Source organism: Monodon monoceros, unplaced genomic scaffold (genome assembly GCF_005190385.1).
Source record: "Monodon monoceros isolate NGI ecotype Baffin Bay Population unplaced genomic scaffold, NGI_Narwhal_1 Super_Scaffold_6, whole genome shotgun sequence".
Lineage (NCBI taxonomy): Eukaryota > Metazoa > Chordata > Mammalia > Artiodactyla > Monodontidae > Monodon > Monodon monoceros.
In genome coordinates, this window is record NW_021703783.1 from 47519834 (window position 1) to 47536863 (window position 17030).

Consider the following 17030-nt stretch of genomic DNA (forward strand, 5'->3'; position numbering starts at 1 on the left):
TTGTCATAGATTACTAGGCCAGTTATTAGAGGCTCATTTTTAAAAAGCTCCCTGGGACCTCAAGAATAACATCTGCCACATATTCCTGTATTCTGCCAAAGTTTTTTATTTCTTTTTTCTTTGGAAATAAAGCTTTAGTAGAACACAGCTGTGCCCATTCCTTTGCATATTGTATGTGGCTGCCTTTGTGACAATTCTGCCAAAGTTTTTATTTTTTAGCTAAATTCACATCTTTTAATACAGTTGTCAAGTTTCCCAGAAGTTGTGTGATAGGCACAAATGATCCAAGCTACTGTTCTAGGACCTCCCTACTTTTACCTCATCTGCCACCTTTATTCACCCTTGCTTTGCTTTGTCTCAGGGGAAAAAAAAGAAAAAGAAATTGCTTAGTTTACAAATTACTTGTGGTGCAAGGCCTTCTTATTTTACAACCAACACTGCCGCCCACTGAAAATCTCATAGGTCCCTGTCTTCCGTCCTGTAAAGGTGTCATTAGCTCAGTTGTCTGAAGGTGTTCATTTCTTCGTCTCCTACCTTTACCCTGGTTCAGGCTTTCCCTCTACCTTTCTTTGCTTCCTACTCATTAGCTGCAAAATGTTTTGGACAAAAGTATAGTGACCTGGATCTTCGTAGAAGCACAGATGACGTTTCTGTTTATCTTTGCCTCCCATGTGTTTGGCACTTCAGACCTAATGAAGGCTTTTATATGGGTTCCTTATTTGAGCATCAAAATGCTGTTTTTAGTAGGGTATCCATTCATTCAACAAATATTAATCGATCACCTACTTTGCGCCAAGCACTGTTCTAAACACTGGAGATACAGCAGGGAACAAAACAGAAAAAAACAAAACAAAACAAAAAAACCCAACGCTTCTGAAACTTTCATTTTAGCGAGGAGACAGACACGCAGTAAAGGAGGCGAGACAGATCGCAGAGCGCCAGGTAGGTGAAAAGAGGAATTCTGGCTTTTACTTTGGGCAAAATGGAAAACCAGCGGAGGGTTTGGAATAGAGGGCAGTTTAATGTTCCATTTTACAGATTACGAAAATAAGTGACTGCTCCGCAGTAAGTTTACCAGCATGCTTTGTACAACTCTGTGGAGGAATTGCAATTTAGGTCCTCAGGGGGAAAAAAATTAACATAAGGTAAGCGTTGATTTGGGGCCACTAGCCCCGAGATTCGAAGAGGCAGAAATGAAGAGGGACAAGACAAATGAAGATTAATCCGAAAGGAAGCAAACTGTTTACACCGAAATACAATTTAACACAAACATACGCAAAGAGGTACAACAACGAGTACCAGGGGCTCTATTCAGACACCTGTCACCTAAACGGAAGCGAATCTCGAGGCAAACTGCGCCTCGAGCCGGCTCGGAGGCCGGGAGCGGGGGCCCCGGGGAGCGCCCCGGGCCTGATCCGGGCCTGCCCGGAGCGTGACCACGCCCCTAGCCACGCCTTGCCTGAGGCTCGCCGCCCGGGTTGGCCGCGGCGGAGGCGGTGGCCGTGGTGCCCGGAAGTGCAGCTGACGTGTCCCGGCCGCGCTCGGAATTGTGGGCGACTCGGTTAATGGCGTCGGAGAGTCTGGGAGGTCTGGGGAGACAGCGCTGAAGCTTCTCACCAGTTTGGCTGGTGACAACTGGTGTGGCCCAGCCTGCGTCAGCGGGAGGGACTTGCCCACCTTGTGGGCTCCTCTGCCAGAGCCGGCGGAGGCTAGCGGGGCGGGGCGACTGCGGGGGCCCCTCGGATAAGAGCCGGGGGAGTTGCGAGGAGGCTGTCGGGGGCGCTCGGGCTCGCTGCCCAGGCTGGGCCGAGCCCCCGCGGAGCCCTAGAGGCGGACAGCCCAAGGGCCGGAGGCTCCTGGAAGGAGCTGCCTGTCGCCCCACGGAGCTGACAGGTGCCGGAGTTCGTTTGTGCCGCTCAGAAATTGGCACGGAGCTTGGTGGATCATGTCTGGCACCAACAGCCCCGAGGCGGTTAAGAAGCTGCTGGAGAATATGCAGAGCGACTTGCGGGCCCTGTCCCTGGAATGCAAGAAGAAATTCCCACCTGTCAAGGAGGTAAGCTTCGGGCGACTTCGGGAGAAGGCACGGTGAGCATAGCCGGTCCTGTTAGACCCCGTCCTTCACTTGCATCCTCCAGCCCTGTCTGATTCCCTTTTGGCCCTCCATCTTTCCAGATGTACGAACCGGTGGGTTTTTCCACAAGCGTTTTTATAGTTTGCTTTGGCGAGTGTGAGGCGCTTTCATTTTCTCTACCGTCCTGTCCACCAGATTTAGGAAGGAAGTTCGCGGCTTGAGCCGATTCAGCGAATTCAGCTAGGTGTATGGTACCCTCCCCTTTTCTGGCCGTTTTCAAACACTAAATTGGTCACGGCAGGATTCAGAAACTTATGTTTGTTGCTTCTAAAAACTAATAATCATAGTTGTTGTACAGTCTGTGCCCCTTTGTGTTTATAGTATATATCGCTCAATTGGAAGTAGCTTTCCTTCTTTGTCGTGGGTCATGCAGCTTAACTCTTACCAATCTCATGAAGTATTCAATTATCTAGAGACACCTGACTTAGGACAAACAGTGAAGAGCCACAGGAATCATTTAAGCCTTGTTATGAGCAATACTGTACTGAGAAGTTTGGGCTTAGAGTCAAATAGAATACACCTGAATTTAAGTGCTAGCAAAACAGAAAGACATCTTACTTAACCTCTTTGAGCTTCAGTTTTCTTTCTGATGTAAAATAGGGTTAAATAGTGGGTTTATTACATTATGATGAGAAAGTCTTAAGAGGGAAAAAGCGTATTATTAAACAGGCTCAAGTTAATATATACAAATTAAATTCTCCAAATAGTTCCTGAATTGAAATTATTAACATTTAGTCTCTATTGGCTTTTTATCTTAAGATGCTATTTTATTTCTCTTAAACTTTTTAAAGATGCTACTCAATTTCTTTTCACGTTTCTGAAATAAGATATTTCAGTGACATTTTTGTAAAAGCAATTATTTTATATTTCCTCCTATTTAATGTAGTTTGGAGTACCTGCAATTTCATAATTAGAACTTACCCAATAAAGTTTGAATTTTAGACTTCTAAGGAACCTTAACTTTTCTGTAAGTGCTTTGGTCTCATCATTCTTCAACAAACTCCATCTAGTATTTTTTTTAATAAAGTAAGAAAATATTACCTACCCAATGATGGAAACCAGATGTGCCACTTTTGGAAAGATGACTATTATAAGTTTTATTTCAGACAGTCAGTAGTTTGTTGTGATATCGATTTTCATTATTTTCTCTATATGATCTGTTCAAAGTTATAAAAAGTATTTTACAGAATTTGGCCAAAAAACACACAAAAAACCAATTTGGCCATTTTAAATAATTTTAAAGAAATAGGCTGTTCTAATTGTAAGGAAATTAGAAAATTTCAAATCCTGTTTTGTAATTTTAACAGTAATTTATAGAACCGGCTATTCCCAGTTCTTATAATCCATATAAAAATTGTGATTCCTCTGTATCATAGGCTTTTGTGGGCTGGCTTGCGGATTTAATTGCCGTTTATTACATTATTTCTATTGGAAAATGCATTCAGAGCTCCAAACAGCTAATTTACAAAGTTTTAAAACTCAGTCCCTTTCTAATCTAGGAACTTTCAATAAAGCTCATTAGCTTTTTTTACTTGAACCTTAGCTAAAGAGGTATTTAGTAATTGCACCTAGTCTTCTAGGTTATGGCAAAAGTAACTTTTGGTGTGATTATCTCTGATACATAATTTTGTGTATAGTACAGGCTCCACAAGAATTTGTTGGATATAAGAACTTTGACTTCTTAACCAGTGGCACTTTTAATATGCTTAGGGCAGTCCTTTAGGAATTGAAAAAAAAACCTTGACTGTGTCACAAGTGTAAAACAAGAATGAAGTCATTAGCCTAATAGTGATGGTTTTTTAGGAGAGAGGCTTGACTTTCAAGAAATATTTTCGTTGAATTAAATTTTCCCTGGTAATTTGATAGCAGTGCTGTATTTTGACTTTTGTTCTTAAAAGAACTGGTAAGTTTTTAGTAGTATTTATTTTTTAGGAGGGTGGAGGTCAGGGGAGAGGTATGCTTGGTAGACCCTAAGGCATAGCCTTTCTATGTATGAGAAGCTTTTCCATCTGTATACTGATTTGCTGGTTAACATTCTCCCAGTATCTTCACAAACATTATCTGAAAAATAGTCATTTTGAACTACTTAAAAGCCTACTCAAGAACTTAATACAATACAGTGCTAACTGCATATGTGCTTTGGAATGGTTGTCTCCTTCCCCATTCCTTTTTTTTTTTTTTTAGCTGCGTTGGATCTTCTTTGCTGTGTGAAGGCTTTCTCTGGTTGCGGCAAGCAGTGGCTTCTCTTGTTGCGGAGCACAGGCTCTAGGCGCGCGAGCTTCAGTAGTTGTGACTCATGGGCTCTAGAGTGCAGGCTCGGTAGTTGTGGTGCACGGGCTTAGTTGCTCAGCGATGTGTGGGATCTTCCTGGACCAGGGCTTGAACCCATGTCCCCTGCCTTGGCAGGCAGATTCTTAACCACTGTGCCACCAGGGAAGTCCCTCTCCATTACTTTATAAACAAGGTAGAATGAAGTGAGACATTCTATGTTTAGTCTTTAAGTTTTAATAATTTCTACCTTTTTGGCCATAGTGCTTGGCTTTAATATTTTTCTTAATAATAAGCTGGATTTTTTAAGATTTCAAATCTGTTACAAAAACAGAAGAAAAGAGTTGATAAAGGATAATGTCTTACTTACTGATATTTATTACTTATCTTTGGATTTTCTACAGTTTTCTCCAACTTAATTGTTTTCATTTACAAAACAATTTGCATATTAAGTTGTTTTTATAGTGGCTATAATATCATTTTGTCATTTTATAATATAGTAATTAAATAATAACAGCAATAGTCCTTCCTCTTTTTTCTCATTTTCCTTAAATATGAATTTTCATGCTTCAGCAGTATAACTTTCTTTCTCTTTCTTTCTTTATCTCGCTCTCTTTCTTTACTAAGTTTATTTATTTTATTATTTATTTTTGGCTGCGTTGGGTCTTTGTTGCTGTGTGCAGGCTTTCTCCAGTTGCCGCGAGCGGAGGCTACTCCTCACTGTGGTGCACGGACTTCATTGTGGTGGCTTCTCTTGTTGCGGAACACGGGGTCTAGGTGTGTGGGCTTCAGTAGTTGTGGCACGCAGGCTCAGTAGTTGTGGCTTGCGGGCTGTAGCGTGCAGGCTCAGTAGTTGTGGCACATGGGCTTAGTTGCTCCATGGCATGTGGGATCTTCCTGGACCAGGGCTCGAACCCATGTTACCTTCATTGGCAGGTGGATTCTCAACCACTGCGCCACCAGGGAAGCCTTTTTTTTTTTAGCATAGGCATACTAGCTAATTTGTTCTGGAATATTTGTATGAAAAGTTTTTTTCATTGTCTTAAAAATTACTTTAAAACTTTGTAAAATCACTTTGGTGTAATTGATATTCAGTGGCCTGCAGAGGCAGGAAACTCTGAGGTTTTATGTATTTAATGAATAAAACCTTTTTGGTCATTTCTATTTGCAGGCACTACTCTGTGGAAACAGATGAGGGGGATCTAATTGAGCCTAGAAGTGTGGTCAGAGCGAGTTTGTAATTCCTGAGCTGAGGCTTTATAGGATGAGTAGAAGCCAGCCAAGAGAAGAAGGGGGTCATTCTAGGCAGAGGAAATAGCACATGTTTGTATTCCACGTAAAAGAAATTTCATGCTGAAGGTGATTGGAAGCCATTAAGGCTTTTTAAGAGAGGGAGTAATATCAAATTTATATTCAGTAACATTACAGTAACAGTACTGAAGGGAAGAATTAGAGGGGATTGAGATTGAGGCATAGAGAGCAAATTTTATAGAGATGATTGTCTGCACTGAGGTAGCAGTAGGGGTAGACAGAAAGTGGCTTGCATTGTGGTAGACATGGGTGAAAGAGAGAGTATGGATTAGAGAGATTTAGCAGGTAAAATTGCCAGGGCACAGTGACCTTTTTATAATGTAGAAAGCGAAATCTGTGATACCTCCCAGGGTTCTGGCTTGGGAAACTGGGTAAATCACTAAGAGGAAAAAATGTTTTTGGAGAAAATGAGTAGTCATGAATATTAAGTTTAAGGTTTATGTGTGACATCTAAGTGGAAATGATCAGTAGGTGTTTGAAAATGATGGTTTGGCACTTAAGAGGGAAGTCTAGAATTTTAGATTTAGGCGTGTCAGTTATACATGTTAGTAGAAACCACAGGAGTAGATAAAATGGCCCAGGAAGAGTGTATAGAACGAGAATATCAGGAGGAACTTTGGGAAATAACAGCATTAAAGGGAAAGAGGCAGCTGGGGTGACTAAGGTTAGGGATATGGGAGAGAAAGGGAATACTTGGCTAGAGCAAGGTCCCTGAAAAAGCTGGAGTTTCAGGGGCTTAAGTGTATGAACTGGCTTTCAATCTGAGAAGGGACACATTATCTTCTGACAGAAGAAGGGTAAAAGAAAAAAAATGGATTTGAATGTAATAAAGAACGAGGGGCATAATGGAGGGATAGGAATTTGTGGACAGTTTGACCTATGGCCTCTGTTTTCTTGGTAAGACAGGAAACAAACTTGTTGCTAGGAGTAGTTTGTGGTGAAAATAGTGATAGGAAGTTTGAGGGGAGCAGTGGATCACTTTGTAGAAGTGAAGGAGAAATTGACTTGGAACACTTAAGAGTCTTCGCAGGAAAAGTGGTTGAAATGATGATGGATCATGAGATCTAGGTTGGATTCCCAAAGAAGGCAATCCAAGACAACTTTGACTGATTGCAAGATGGAAAGGTTAAGGGACTAGCAGCAATTTAATTGAATTGGAACACTTTAATCCAAGAACAGTGGTGTTGGGGAGTGAGAGAGCTAGAAGGATAAGGACAAAAGGGACGAAAGTGGAGATATTGGATTTCAGATTGCCAAGTGGTGCTGCACTAGAGGATGATGAAGTCCAGGGAGTGGGTGAAAGAAGAGGAAAGGGAATGAAGGGCATTTGACTTGAGGTGGTCAGAATTAGGATTGAGGATGGGTTTTTTTCTCTCTCTTTTTAAATGAAGTGGAATCAGTAAGGGTGTATATAGTAAAGCACAAGTAGTCTTCTCAGGCTATGTACTTTGTTTCTTCTTATACATTTAACTTTTGGTTGGCAGGGATTTTTGCCTATAAAAGCAAAGGTTCCTGTGGTAGAGTTCCTCAGTGTCTGTTGTTTTTATGCATTAGCTGGCTGAGTGGGGACCCTTGGTGAGAGAGATGCCCTCTACTTACCATGACAGGATTTTCCCTTCAACCAGCTATTTGGGGACTGAGGCCCAAGTCAGCTGGCTCTTCTGCTAGGGTGAAGATCTCATTTTCAGGACTTTATGACAGTGAAGAATGAGGGCTGGATCATGTATACATGCTTAATTGGGAGCTGTTTTTGTTTAGTATCCTATAACGTACTATAGTTTTCTTCCTGTTGACGTTGGTCAGAGAAATTTGCTCATGATACAGCCAGTTGTGTTCTTTCCCTCAGCATAAATAATAATCCATGCTTTATACACTGAAATAAATTAGTTTTCACAATTTATTCAAAAAACTTGTCAGCACTAGTCAGAGCAGTATGACAAGTGTGGTAAGGAGTTATAAATTATTTTGGTCAAGACTTACTTTCCTGTATAATGCAATTTTACATAGTTATGTAGACATGCTAGTGATCTTAGATTTTGACTCTACTCTTTTTTTTATGCTGCTGTTGACTTTATTCCAGAAAAGGTACATTAGATTCCTAGGGTCTATTAAATTCATCTTCTTCTGATAAATATTTTAGATGTTAACTTCAAGAGTAATATAAGCAGTAACATTTTCACTAGGACATCTAGGAAAATTTTACAAGCTTATTGCAGTATTCTAAGAGCATTTTACAATGAGAGCTTTTTAAAAAGTTTTTGATTAGTCTGTAGCGTGTTTTATATATTTACGAAAGTTAGTACCATAGCCACTGAAATTTATTGTTAAAGTGTAAAGCATACATAGCTTATTTTTTTACTAAGATTTTGACCATTGTATTTTTACTTTCATGAAAATGAATAGAGAGCAAAGGACAATGAAAACATAGTTTAGTCAAAAAAGAATGTATTATCTTCTTAGCATTGTGCTTTGGTGACATAGAAGAAATAAAAGACATTGTTTCAGGCTAATAAACCAAAAAGGAAGACAGTCTCCAGAAATGAAACTATTTTCCTCCTTTTTTCTTTTATAGAAGTGTAGCTTATTTTTAACCATGTAGAAAATAGAGGGTTTTGCTATTACTCTTATCATTTAATAGAAGTTAGTTTCTTAAGTGTAAATCATGGCAGGAAATACAAAAATCAATGAGAAACTGCCTTTATCTTCTTGAAGTTAACTCAAGAGTTGCGTAAAATACTGTCTTTCCACTAGGTTAGGAATGTTGCATCCATTGACTCTATTGCAACATGGCTATTTGTTGCTATTCGTCATTCTCATTTTGACTTTTGTAACATTCTACTTTCCTATTTCTCCTTCCTCTTTCAGTATTCCTTCTCGTTTTCTTTACATATAGGTGTATCCCAAGTTCTGTCTTGAGACCTCTTCTTTATCTGTGCTCATCTCCTTTGCACTCTCATCTACTCCCATTGCTTCTGGCCTTACTACAGTGCTGATGACTTCTAAGTCTACTTCATTAACTCTGCTCTCTTTACTGAGCTTAGACTTGTATTTCCAGCTGTCTGTTAAACACATCTACCAGAGTATCTTTCACATACTTCAGATAGAACTTCTGGTAATTGAACTTACTTTTCCTAAAACTTGTCCTGTCCCCACATTTCACTTGTTCTGTTAATGGTATTTATCACTGTTGCTTACCTTAGTTATATGTGGCTGTCTTCTCTCCCTCAACTCTCTTTACATTGTATTCATTGTCAGATGTTCCTTCCAGCTCTGTAATTTCTAACATATCTCACCTCTTTTCTATTTTCTTAGCTATTATTCTAGCTCCAGGTTTCAATCTTATGACTGAGCTTTGATGTGCATTAATGGCGCAAAAGACCACTCTGTATGTTACCACCGGAATAATGTACCTGAACAGGTCAGAAACTCTCAGTGGCTACTCTGTACTTAGGAACTCCTCAGCATAGCATTTCAGACCTTATTGATCTTCCCAACCTTTCATCACCCTCAGTTTTTCCTCAGATGTGTTTATAATTCAGCCAAACTCTATTGCCTGCTATTCATTCTCCAAATATGCCCATATTCTCTTCATATGCCAAATATGCCCATTTCCAAATACTCCTTCCCTCTTCCATGCTGTGGCTTTTGAGGTTCCTTTTGCTGTCCTGGAATCACCTCCTTCCATGTTTTTATAGCTAAAATTCTACCTTTAATTTAACCCATGTTGCTTATTTATTTGTTGCCTGAATGAACCAACTTTACAGATAATGTTCTCATTTCTTCCCTAATTCACTCATTCATATATTCATTCATTTGCTCCTGAGATAATTTTTGAACACCGGCTGTGTGCCATGTACTAGCTGGTGCTGGGGCAAGAACAGTTGCAGCTCCTGCCCAGACTTTTCAAGCTAATATGAGTTCCTCTGCTTTCTTAACTTTCATTTAAGCTTACTTTATAAGTTATTTCCTTATAACTCTTTTTTTTTTAACATCTTTAAAAATACGGAACGCTTCACGAATTTGCGTGTCACCCTTGTGCAGGGGCCATGCTAATCTTCTCTGTATCGTTCTAATTTTAGTATATGTGCTGCCAAAGCGAGCACCCTTATAACTCTTATGTTTTACCTTCTGCTATGGTATTTCTTTTCTAAATTTCTCCTTAAGGATCAGTTCTGCATCTTTGTTTATCCTTCTGTCCATCATAGTTCAAAGCATTTGTATTTCTGAGAGGTGCTAATTAGATACTTGTAGGAGATTAAATTTTTAAAGAAGGAAAAAAAAGGGATACCATATATGTAGGGGTACCACATATATATCTTTAGCTGTCCACATGTAATCTGCACTTCAGTCTTTCATTTGATATGTATCTTAAACGAAATTTGTTTCCTAGAAGCCAGAGGTTTTTTTTTTTGTCTTTTTTTGTTTTTTTTGCGGTACGCGGGCTTCTGACTGTTGTGGCCTCGCCCGTTGCGGAGCACAGGCTCAGGACTCACAGGCTCAGTGGCCATGGCTCACGGGCCCAACCGCTCCGCGGCGTGTGGGATCCTCCCCGACCAGGGCGTGAACCCGCGTGCCCTGCATCGTAAGGTGGACTCTCAACCACTGCGCCACCAGGGAAGCCCCCAAGCCAGAGGTTTCTCTTTGTTTGTTTTGTTTTTTAGTCCAGAGGTTTTGAATAGGATGCCATATAGGTATATATTTTTCAGAGCTTTGGGATTTTAGGCTAATTACATGTAACAGAAGAAAAGTTTATTGGTTTCAATGTAGTAATTGTTTAATGAGGATATTGTCCTCTAGGGAGTGTTCTAGATCTATTAGGTGTTCCCAAGTGAGGACTTGACTTTAGGTCTTTTGATTTTACCTGACATCTGAAATCATAAGTCTACAGGCAGCTTAATACCTCCCTAGTATCTTTTGAGTACATTATTCTCCTTAACTTGCTATTAACTTGAATTTCACATTTCTTCTTTAGCTCTTGTTTCATGCTACATCCTGTGAATAATTAATTTGGAGCTTTGGTAAATTTGTTTTAATTTTGAGGCTCTACTCTCATAGATGTTATAAAAAGTAAATATGTTTTTGTTTTGTTTTTTAAAATACAACATAGAAGCTTTGGTGAAGAGAAGCGTATTATTATTTTTGTAAATTTGTATGTGGTTCTAGTAGTGGACATGTGCTAATTCCCTTCCTAGCATTCATTCCCTCTTACTTCTTTCAGTGGTAGGCTGCACTCGTCCTTCATCTTCAACCCTTTGAATTTAGATGAATTAATCTCATTCCTTGCTCCAGGATACCTTGATTAGTTTAATCTAATTTAACCCTCCCTATCCGCACCTCTCTTTCTGCCCAAGTCACATAATGCCAGTGAGTGATCCTGGAAAGGGAAAGCTTCCTCTCTCTTCCTCAAGAGCTACTGGAAGAGACCTTTTCTCTCTTTCTGGATAGTGTCATATGAAGTTGTGAGGTGTAGAATGGCTGGAACTAATTTTATTGCCAAGATTGGGAGCAGCCTGAGGATGAACCTACCCAGGGAACAGGACAGAACCAAGAGAATGGTAGAGAAATGAAACTGCAGTCCTGATGACATTTTGTCAGTCTCTGGATCAAATTTCCACCGTATTTTTATTTTTCAGTGAGTGGGCAGTAAAGTCCCTCCCTCTGTTTAGAACTTTTCATTTGTTTATTTAGAAATGTTCATTATGTAGCCCCTGTATGCTAGGCACTGTGATAGGCATTAGTAATATGGGGAGATGAATGAAATATATTTCTTATCCTCATGGGGCTTACAGCTAGAGTAGAGAAACAGACATGTCATAGGAGGAATGTGATCAACCATAGGTACAAACCATAGACAGCCCACAAAGATGGAAGGGCTTTTTGATACTTGCCATAGAAAGAAGGTGGTGGAAAAAATTATTTCTGTCACTGCTCATGGTACTACAGGAGTGCCAAAATCAGAAAAACCTGCACTATCTTCATGTTGTTAGCAGTGGTTTAATTTCAGCAAAGCTTTATTTGTCACATTACCTTAGTGTTCACTTTATTGTGAATGTGTTGGCTTTATAATTTAAGAGCTATAAAAATAAGGAGTTTATTCCTAATTTTATTTATAAATACTTAAATTTGTCACTGACTGGATAGGTCCATGAGATTTTTTTTTTTTAACTTTTAAAAGATGTCCTTACACTACTCAGTTTTGAGAAACACTAGTAGAGGTGGGTTCTGGGGGACCGTTGAAGACTTGAGACAGTGAATGGGTGGAGGACAAGATTTGAAGTAGAGAAATCTCTTAGTTTAGGTTGATAATGAGAAGTTTGAACTAAGGTGTAGAAGTGGCATTTGAGAAGAAAAAAGAGTATGAGAGATGTTCGCTACATAACCTTTGTGGCTGATTATATTTGTGGAATGAGGGAGAAGCCCCAGGTGTCTGGCCAGTGACTGGATGGGTGCTGCTGCTGTTTGGAAAAATAAAGATTATAGGAATAAGAAATAGGTTTATCTGGGGCTGAGGTGGAAGTTGGGGGTGTGTGTGAGAGATAATAGCATCCGTTTTGAATATTTGGAATTTAAGGTGCCTTTAAAATATATAGGTTAATAAATCCTATAGTTTAGGAGACAGTTAAGGGACAGGAATATAATTTAGGATTCTTCAGCCTTTAGAAAGTAATTGAAACCATAGGATTGAGATTGCCCAGGAATAGTTTATTGAGAAGTGAGGCCAAGCATATTCTGTGTGCTCTTGAAAGAGGAGTCAGCATTCTCTCTTGTCTCTGCTTTTCTATACTGCTAGCTTCCATATTCAGAGTTCCTGGTGGGTGTGTCTATTTGGGTAAGCAAAGAATTTTGAGAAAGAGAAAAAAAATATTGCTTGAGAGACATTAATTTTAAGGTTAACAAATATTAAATGCTGCAGTATATTTAATACTTTAGGTTTTGTTTCCCAACTCATAGATTGCCCTCAGGAATAGAGATTTTAGGTTACCCACCGTAACTTTTATCATCCCTATTCAAGTCTACAGAACTGACACTTTTTTTTTTCCATAAGGGCCAATTCAGGAAAAAAATAACTATATTTACAATTGAGGGGCTTCTCTGGTGGCGCAGTGGTTAAGAATCCGCCTGCCAATGCAGGGGACACGGGTTCAAGCCCTGGTCTGGGAAGATCCCACATACCGCGGAGCAACTAAGCCCATGCACCACAACTACTGAGCTTGTGCTCTAGAGCCCACGAGCCACAACTACTGAGCCCGCATGCCACAACTACTGAAACCTGCATGCCTAGAGTCTATGCTCTGCAACAAGAGAAGCCACCGCAATGAGAAGCGTGTGCACCGCAACAAAGAGTAACTAATCCCTGCTCGCCACAACCAGAGAAAAGCCTGTGCACAGGAACGAAGACCCAACACAGCCAAAAATAAAACAAATAAAATTTATATTTAAAAAAATTGAGTAGTTCCCCTATGGATATATAAGTATCTAATCAGAGTAGGGGTTGCTTTTAAAGCAAGAAGTTAAAGACTCTTCTTCACACAGACAGTCTCTGATAAATAGAAGGAAATCTGGGCTGAATACTTGCATTTATACAGGACACTTAAAGATGTAGGCTAGGCTGAGGTATGAAGTAGCACTGCAGTGACTAGGGGGACTGTGTTATACAACTGTTGTCAATAAACATTGATAGTGAAACTTTCCAGCAACACAGGGTACCTATGAGAATAAGATCGTTCAGTTTCAAAGTTTGACAATAGAAAGTTGGATGTAAAAAATTAGGAGCTGTGAGATAGTTCTAATTATATCTGAGGTAACAAATAGTCCTTTTGGTGATTTCTTGAGTCTTTGAATGAAAATACTGGTTATATATCTTTTAAAACACTTGTTACTTTGGAACTACTTAAGGAAAAAGCACTCATTATTTTCCTTATTGTGTGTACATATAAAAATTTGTTAAATATATATTTTTCATAACTTGTTTATGATTCATACATGGGTCAATTCTTATTTATCTGAGGAAATCAAAATAGTGTCTGGCAAATTTGAAATCCTTTACCTGCATCTAGCATCCACTATGCTACACTGCTGATTTTGGAAACTGACTAGAATTCAGGAAGTTAGGACAGATTACATTGGAATTTATGATGGTTTAGTTTGATCAGTCTCTGTTGATCCTGAAATAGAATGAAATACTGAATTGAGCATATGCAGGGTACATAGGGCCTTAGTAAGGAGGGGGAGAGTTTGGACATTTGAAAATGATGATGGAAGAAAGCTCAGTGACCACAGATTAATTTCAGCTGGCTCAGTAAGAAAATTACCCAAGAGAGTTTGAGGTGGTGTATGAGTATAACAAAGTATACATAATAATTTCGGTGTTACTGAACTTTTATAGTAGTAAATTTGTTGTGGTTTGTACATCTTCATAGTGTATCCAGAATCTGACCACTCCTTTACCATCTCAGTCACTGTCACCTCAGGCCTATCCAGCATCATCTTTTGCTTATGTTATTACAGTAGCCTCTTAAATTTTGCTGCATATTGGAATCACCTGAAGATTTTTAAAAATACCAGTGCTTGACTCCCACTGGCAGTCATTCTGATTTAATTGAGATGGGTTGCAACATGGGCATCAAGCTTTTTTTTTTTTTTTTAAAGCTCCTGGTGTTTCTAATATGCACTGCCCCCAGATAATCAGAAACTCAATAAGTTTTCCCTGGAATAATTTATTTTGACTATATTTTCCTGCTAGTAGCTATGTTCGTTTAATATGGGACATTTCCGTTTCTTAAAGTTGTAGAAGTGAGTTGTAGTATATCCGTTAGGCTTCTTAGCTGTGAGCAATGAAAGCTGACCTGGGCTGATTTAAGCAGAAATTAAGTTTACTGATAAAACATTGAGGGTCTCACAGAATTGGTAGAAGGCTGGATGGAGTGAGCCTTAGAAATTACAGGAACGAAGGGAGGCTGAACAGCTAAGAACCACAGCAAAACTCATTGCCAGTGAGACCATTACTGTTGTCTCTGCTGAACAGTGACTGGGTGCCTTAGATTGCACTGCTGGTTGTACTGGCCACCCCATGCCACCACTGGTTCTGCTGCCGTCACTGCCCTTGGAAACTAGATGCTGGCTCCACTGTGGCTGTTGTCAGACAGAATTCCATCTTGTCTCTGCTTTTCTGTGCCACTAGCCTCCGTATTCATAATTCCTGGCGGGTGTGCCTATTTGGATAATCAGAGGCTGCCAAGGTATGTGGGAAAACAAGTATCTGGCATTTTAAATTTTGAATAGTGGAAGATAGGCTCTGTCTTGATCAAAACTCATAAAGTTGAGTTCTCCGATCACAGACAAGGGCTTCAGGTTCTTGGAAGCCAGCAAAATGACAAAGGTCTACTATACATCGTATAACCTACAGTGTGTTATTTGTTTTATGCATTAATCCACTGGTCCTCAACCTAATAACCCAAAGGACACTGGGTTCTTCCATAATTATTTTTAAACCTTTAGAGCCTGCTACCACTTGTCCCTTAGTAAACAGTAGGAGATAAAAATCAATGAACAAGTAGCAAGCAAATTAATAGGAAAACTTGAACATATATGAGTATTTATTATTTTTGGAGGTATGGAGATCAGTATAAGTATAAAATAGGCATATTTCTTGATAGTAAAAATGTCCTGAGTTTCTGTAATGGATGTTATATATCAATATTTTATGTCAACAGTGTCCAGTAGAAGTATAATGTGGGCTGAATATGCAATCCATATATGTAATTTTAAATTGCATTAAAAAAGTAAAAAGAAACATTTAATTTTAATAATATATCATATTTAACCCAGTATATTCAAACCAGTACATATATAATCCAGTATATATTATCATTTCAACATTTAATCAATGTAAATATTTAAGGGATAGTTTACATTCTTTTTTTCATACTAAGTCTTCAAAATCTCATGTATATTTTATACTTAGAACACAACTCAATTCAGGCTAGCCACGTATAAAGTGCTTAGTAGCTACATGTAGCCAAATGACTCCCATATTGAACACCACAGTTCTGTGGCATAGTGTAAAATGCCATATGACTTTCAAGTACTGCCAGCTCAACATACTTATGTTGAAGTGATTGAGACACCTTATGAAAACGGAATGGGTGTTTAAAAAAACGCAATCTAAAAGTAGTGACAGTTCTTAGTTATTCATTCTCCTAATTCAAAGCAGTTTTACTTGATTTTGCAGTGTTTTGCAAATTTTTTTTATGGGTAGAGAGAAGTGTGAAATGGGAAAGAGAAACCTAATTTTTTTCATTAGGCTTTGTTTTTGTTTATTATTTTTTATTTTCTGAAGATTTAAATGTGAGAGACTAGGGATTCCAGGTGCATTTTTTTTTTTTTTTGCGGTACGCAGGCCTCTCACTGTTGTGGCCTCTCCCGTTGCGGAGCACAGGCTCCGGACGCGCAGGCTCAGCGGCCATGGCTCATGGGCCCAGCCGCTCCACGGCATGTGGGATCTTCCCAGACCGGGGCACAAACCCGTGTCCCCTGCATCGGCAGGCAGACTCCCAATCACTGCACCACCAGGAAGCCCTCCAGGTGCATTTTAAGGCATAGAAAGGCAACATGCTGTAGTGCAGAGTTTACATGTGAATAATCAAATTAATCACATTTTATTCCATTTAATGTGTGTTTCACTACTAGGCTTTAGTATCTGAAGTTTGGAAAATAAATAATAGTGACTGACTCTGTGCTTGAGATTTTATCATATATGATTTCTTTTCCCTAGATAATTCATGTTAATAGTAAGTTTTATGTTCTAATTATTTTTATTCTTGCAGGCTGCTGAATCAGGAATAATAAAAGTTAAAACAATAGCTGCACGAAACACCGAAATTTTGGCAGGTAATTTTTTTGCATTAAAAATTCAACAATTAATGAAAATTTGACTAATAGTAAAAGTAGAATCTTAAAACCCATAAGTTTTTTTATAGCATCTCTTTCTTATGCCCCAACATGCTATCCATGATAATAAAGAACATGTGAAAGTCCCTAATTTATGAACTAATTGGGTTTCCCAGAGATGAATGCTGTACGATTCTCTGAAATCAGAAAACTTAAAACTACTAAATCCTTGAAGGAAAGGATCTTTCTTACTCATCTTTGTATTGTCCTCCACCTCTTATCAATCACCTAAGATACATCTTACCCATAAGAGACATTCGATTAATATTTGTTGAATTGAATGGAAGATTGGTTCTCAGACCACCTTCTAAGACCTATTTTATCTTTAATACAATATAAGGTCATAATATAGCATTAAAAATTTAGT

General features: G+C 39.0%; 1 protein-coding gene and 1 non-coding gene across 3 annotated transcripts in view; one reads left to right on the plus strand and one right to left on the minus strand.

The window, feature by feature from the left end:
• Window positions 1-1559: 1559 nt before the first annotated feature.
• MON2 (MON2 homolog, regulator of endosome-to-Golgi trafficking) overlaps window positions 1560-17030 on the plus strand; it is a 123927-nt gene continuing 108456 nt past the window's right edge. For both annotated transcript variants that reach the window (XM_029205050.1, XM_029205051.1), the window contains exons 1-2: window positions 1560-2056; window positions 16540-16603. In XM_029205050.1, coding sequence (XP_029060883.1) covers window positions 1946-2056; window positions 16540-16603 — 175 coding nt within the window. In that variant the 5' untranslated portion in view covers window positions 1560-1945. The remainder of the gene's footprint in view (window positions 2057-16539; window positions 16604-17030) is intronic.
• Window positions 9710-9816, minus strand: LOC114886293. The gene has a single exon (XR_003791299.1). It is a non-coding gene; the product is annotated as a U6 spliceosomal RNA (small nuclear RNA).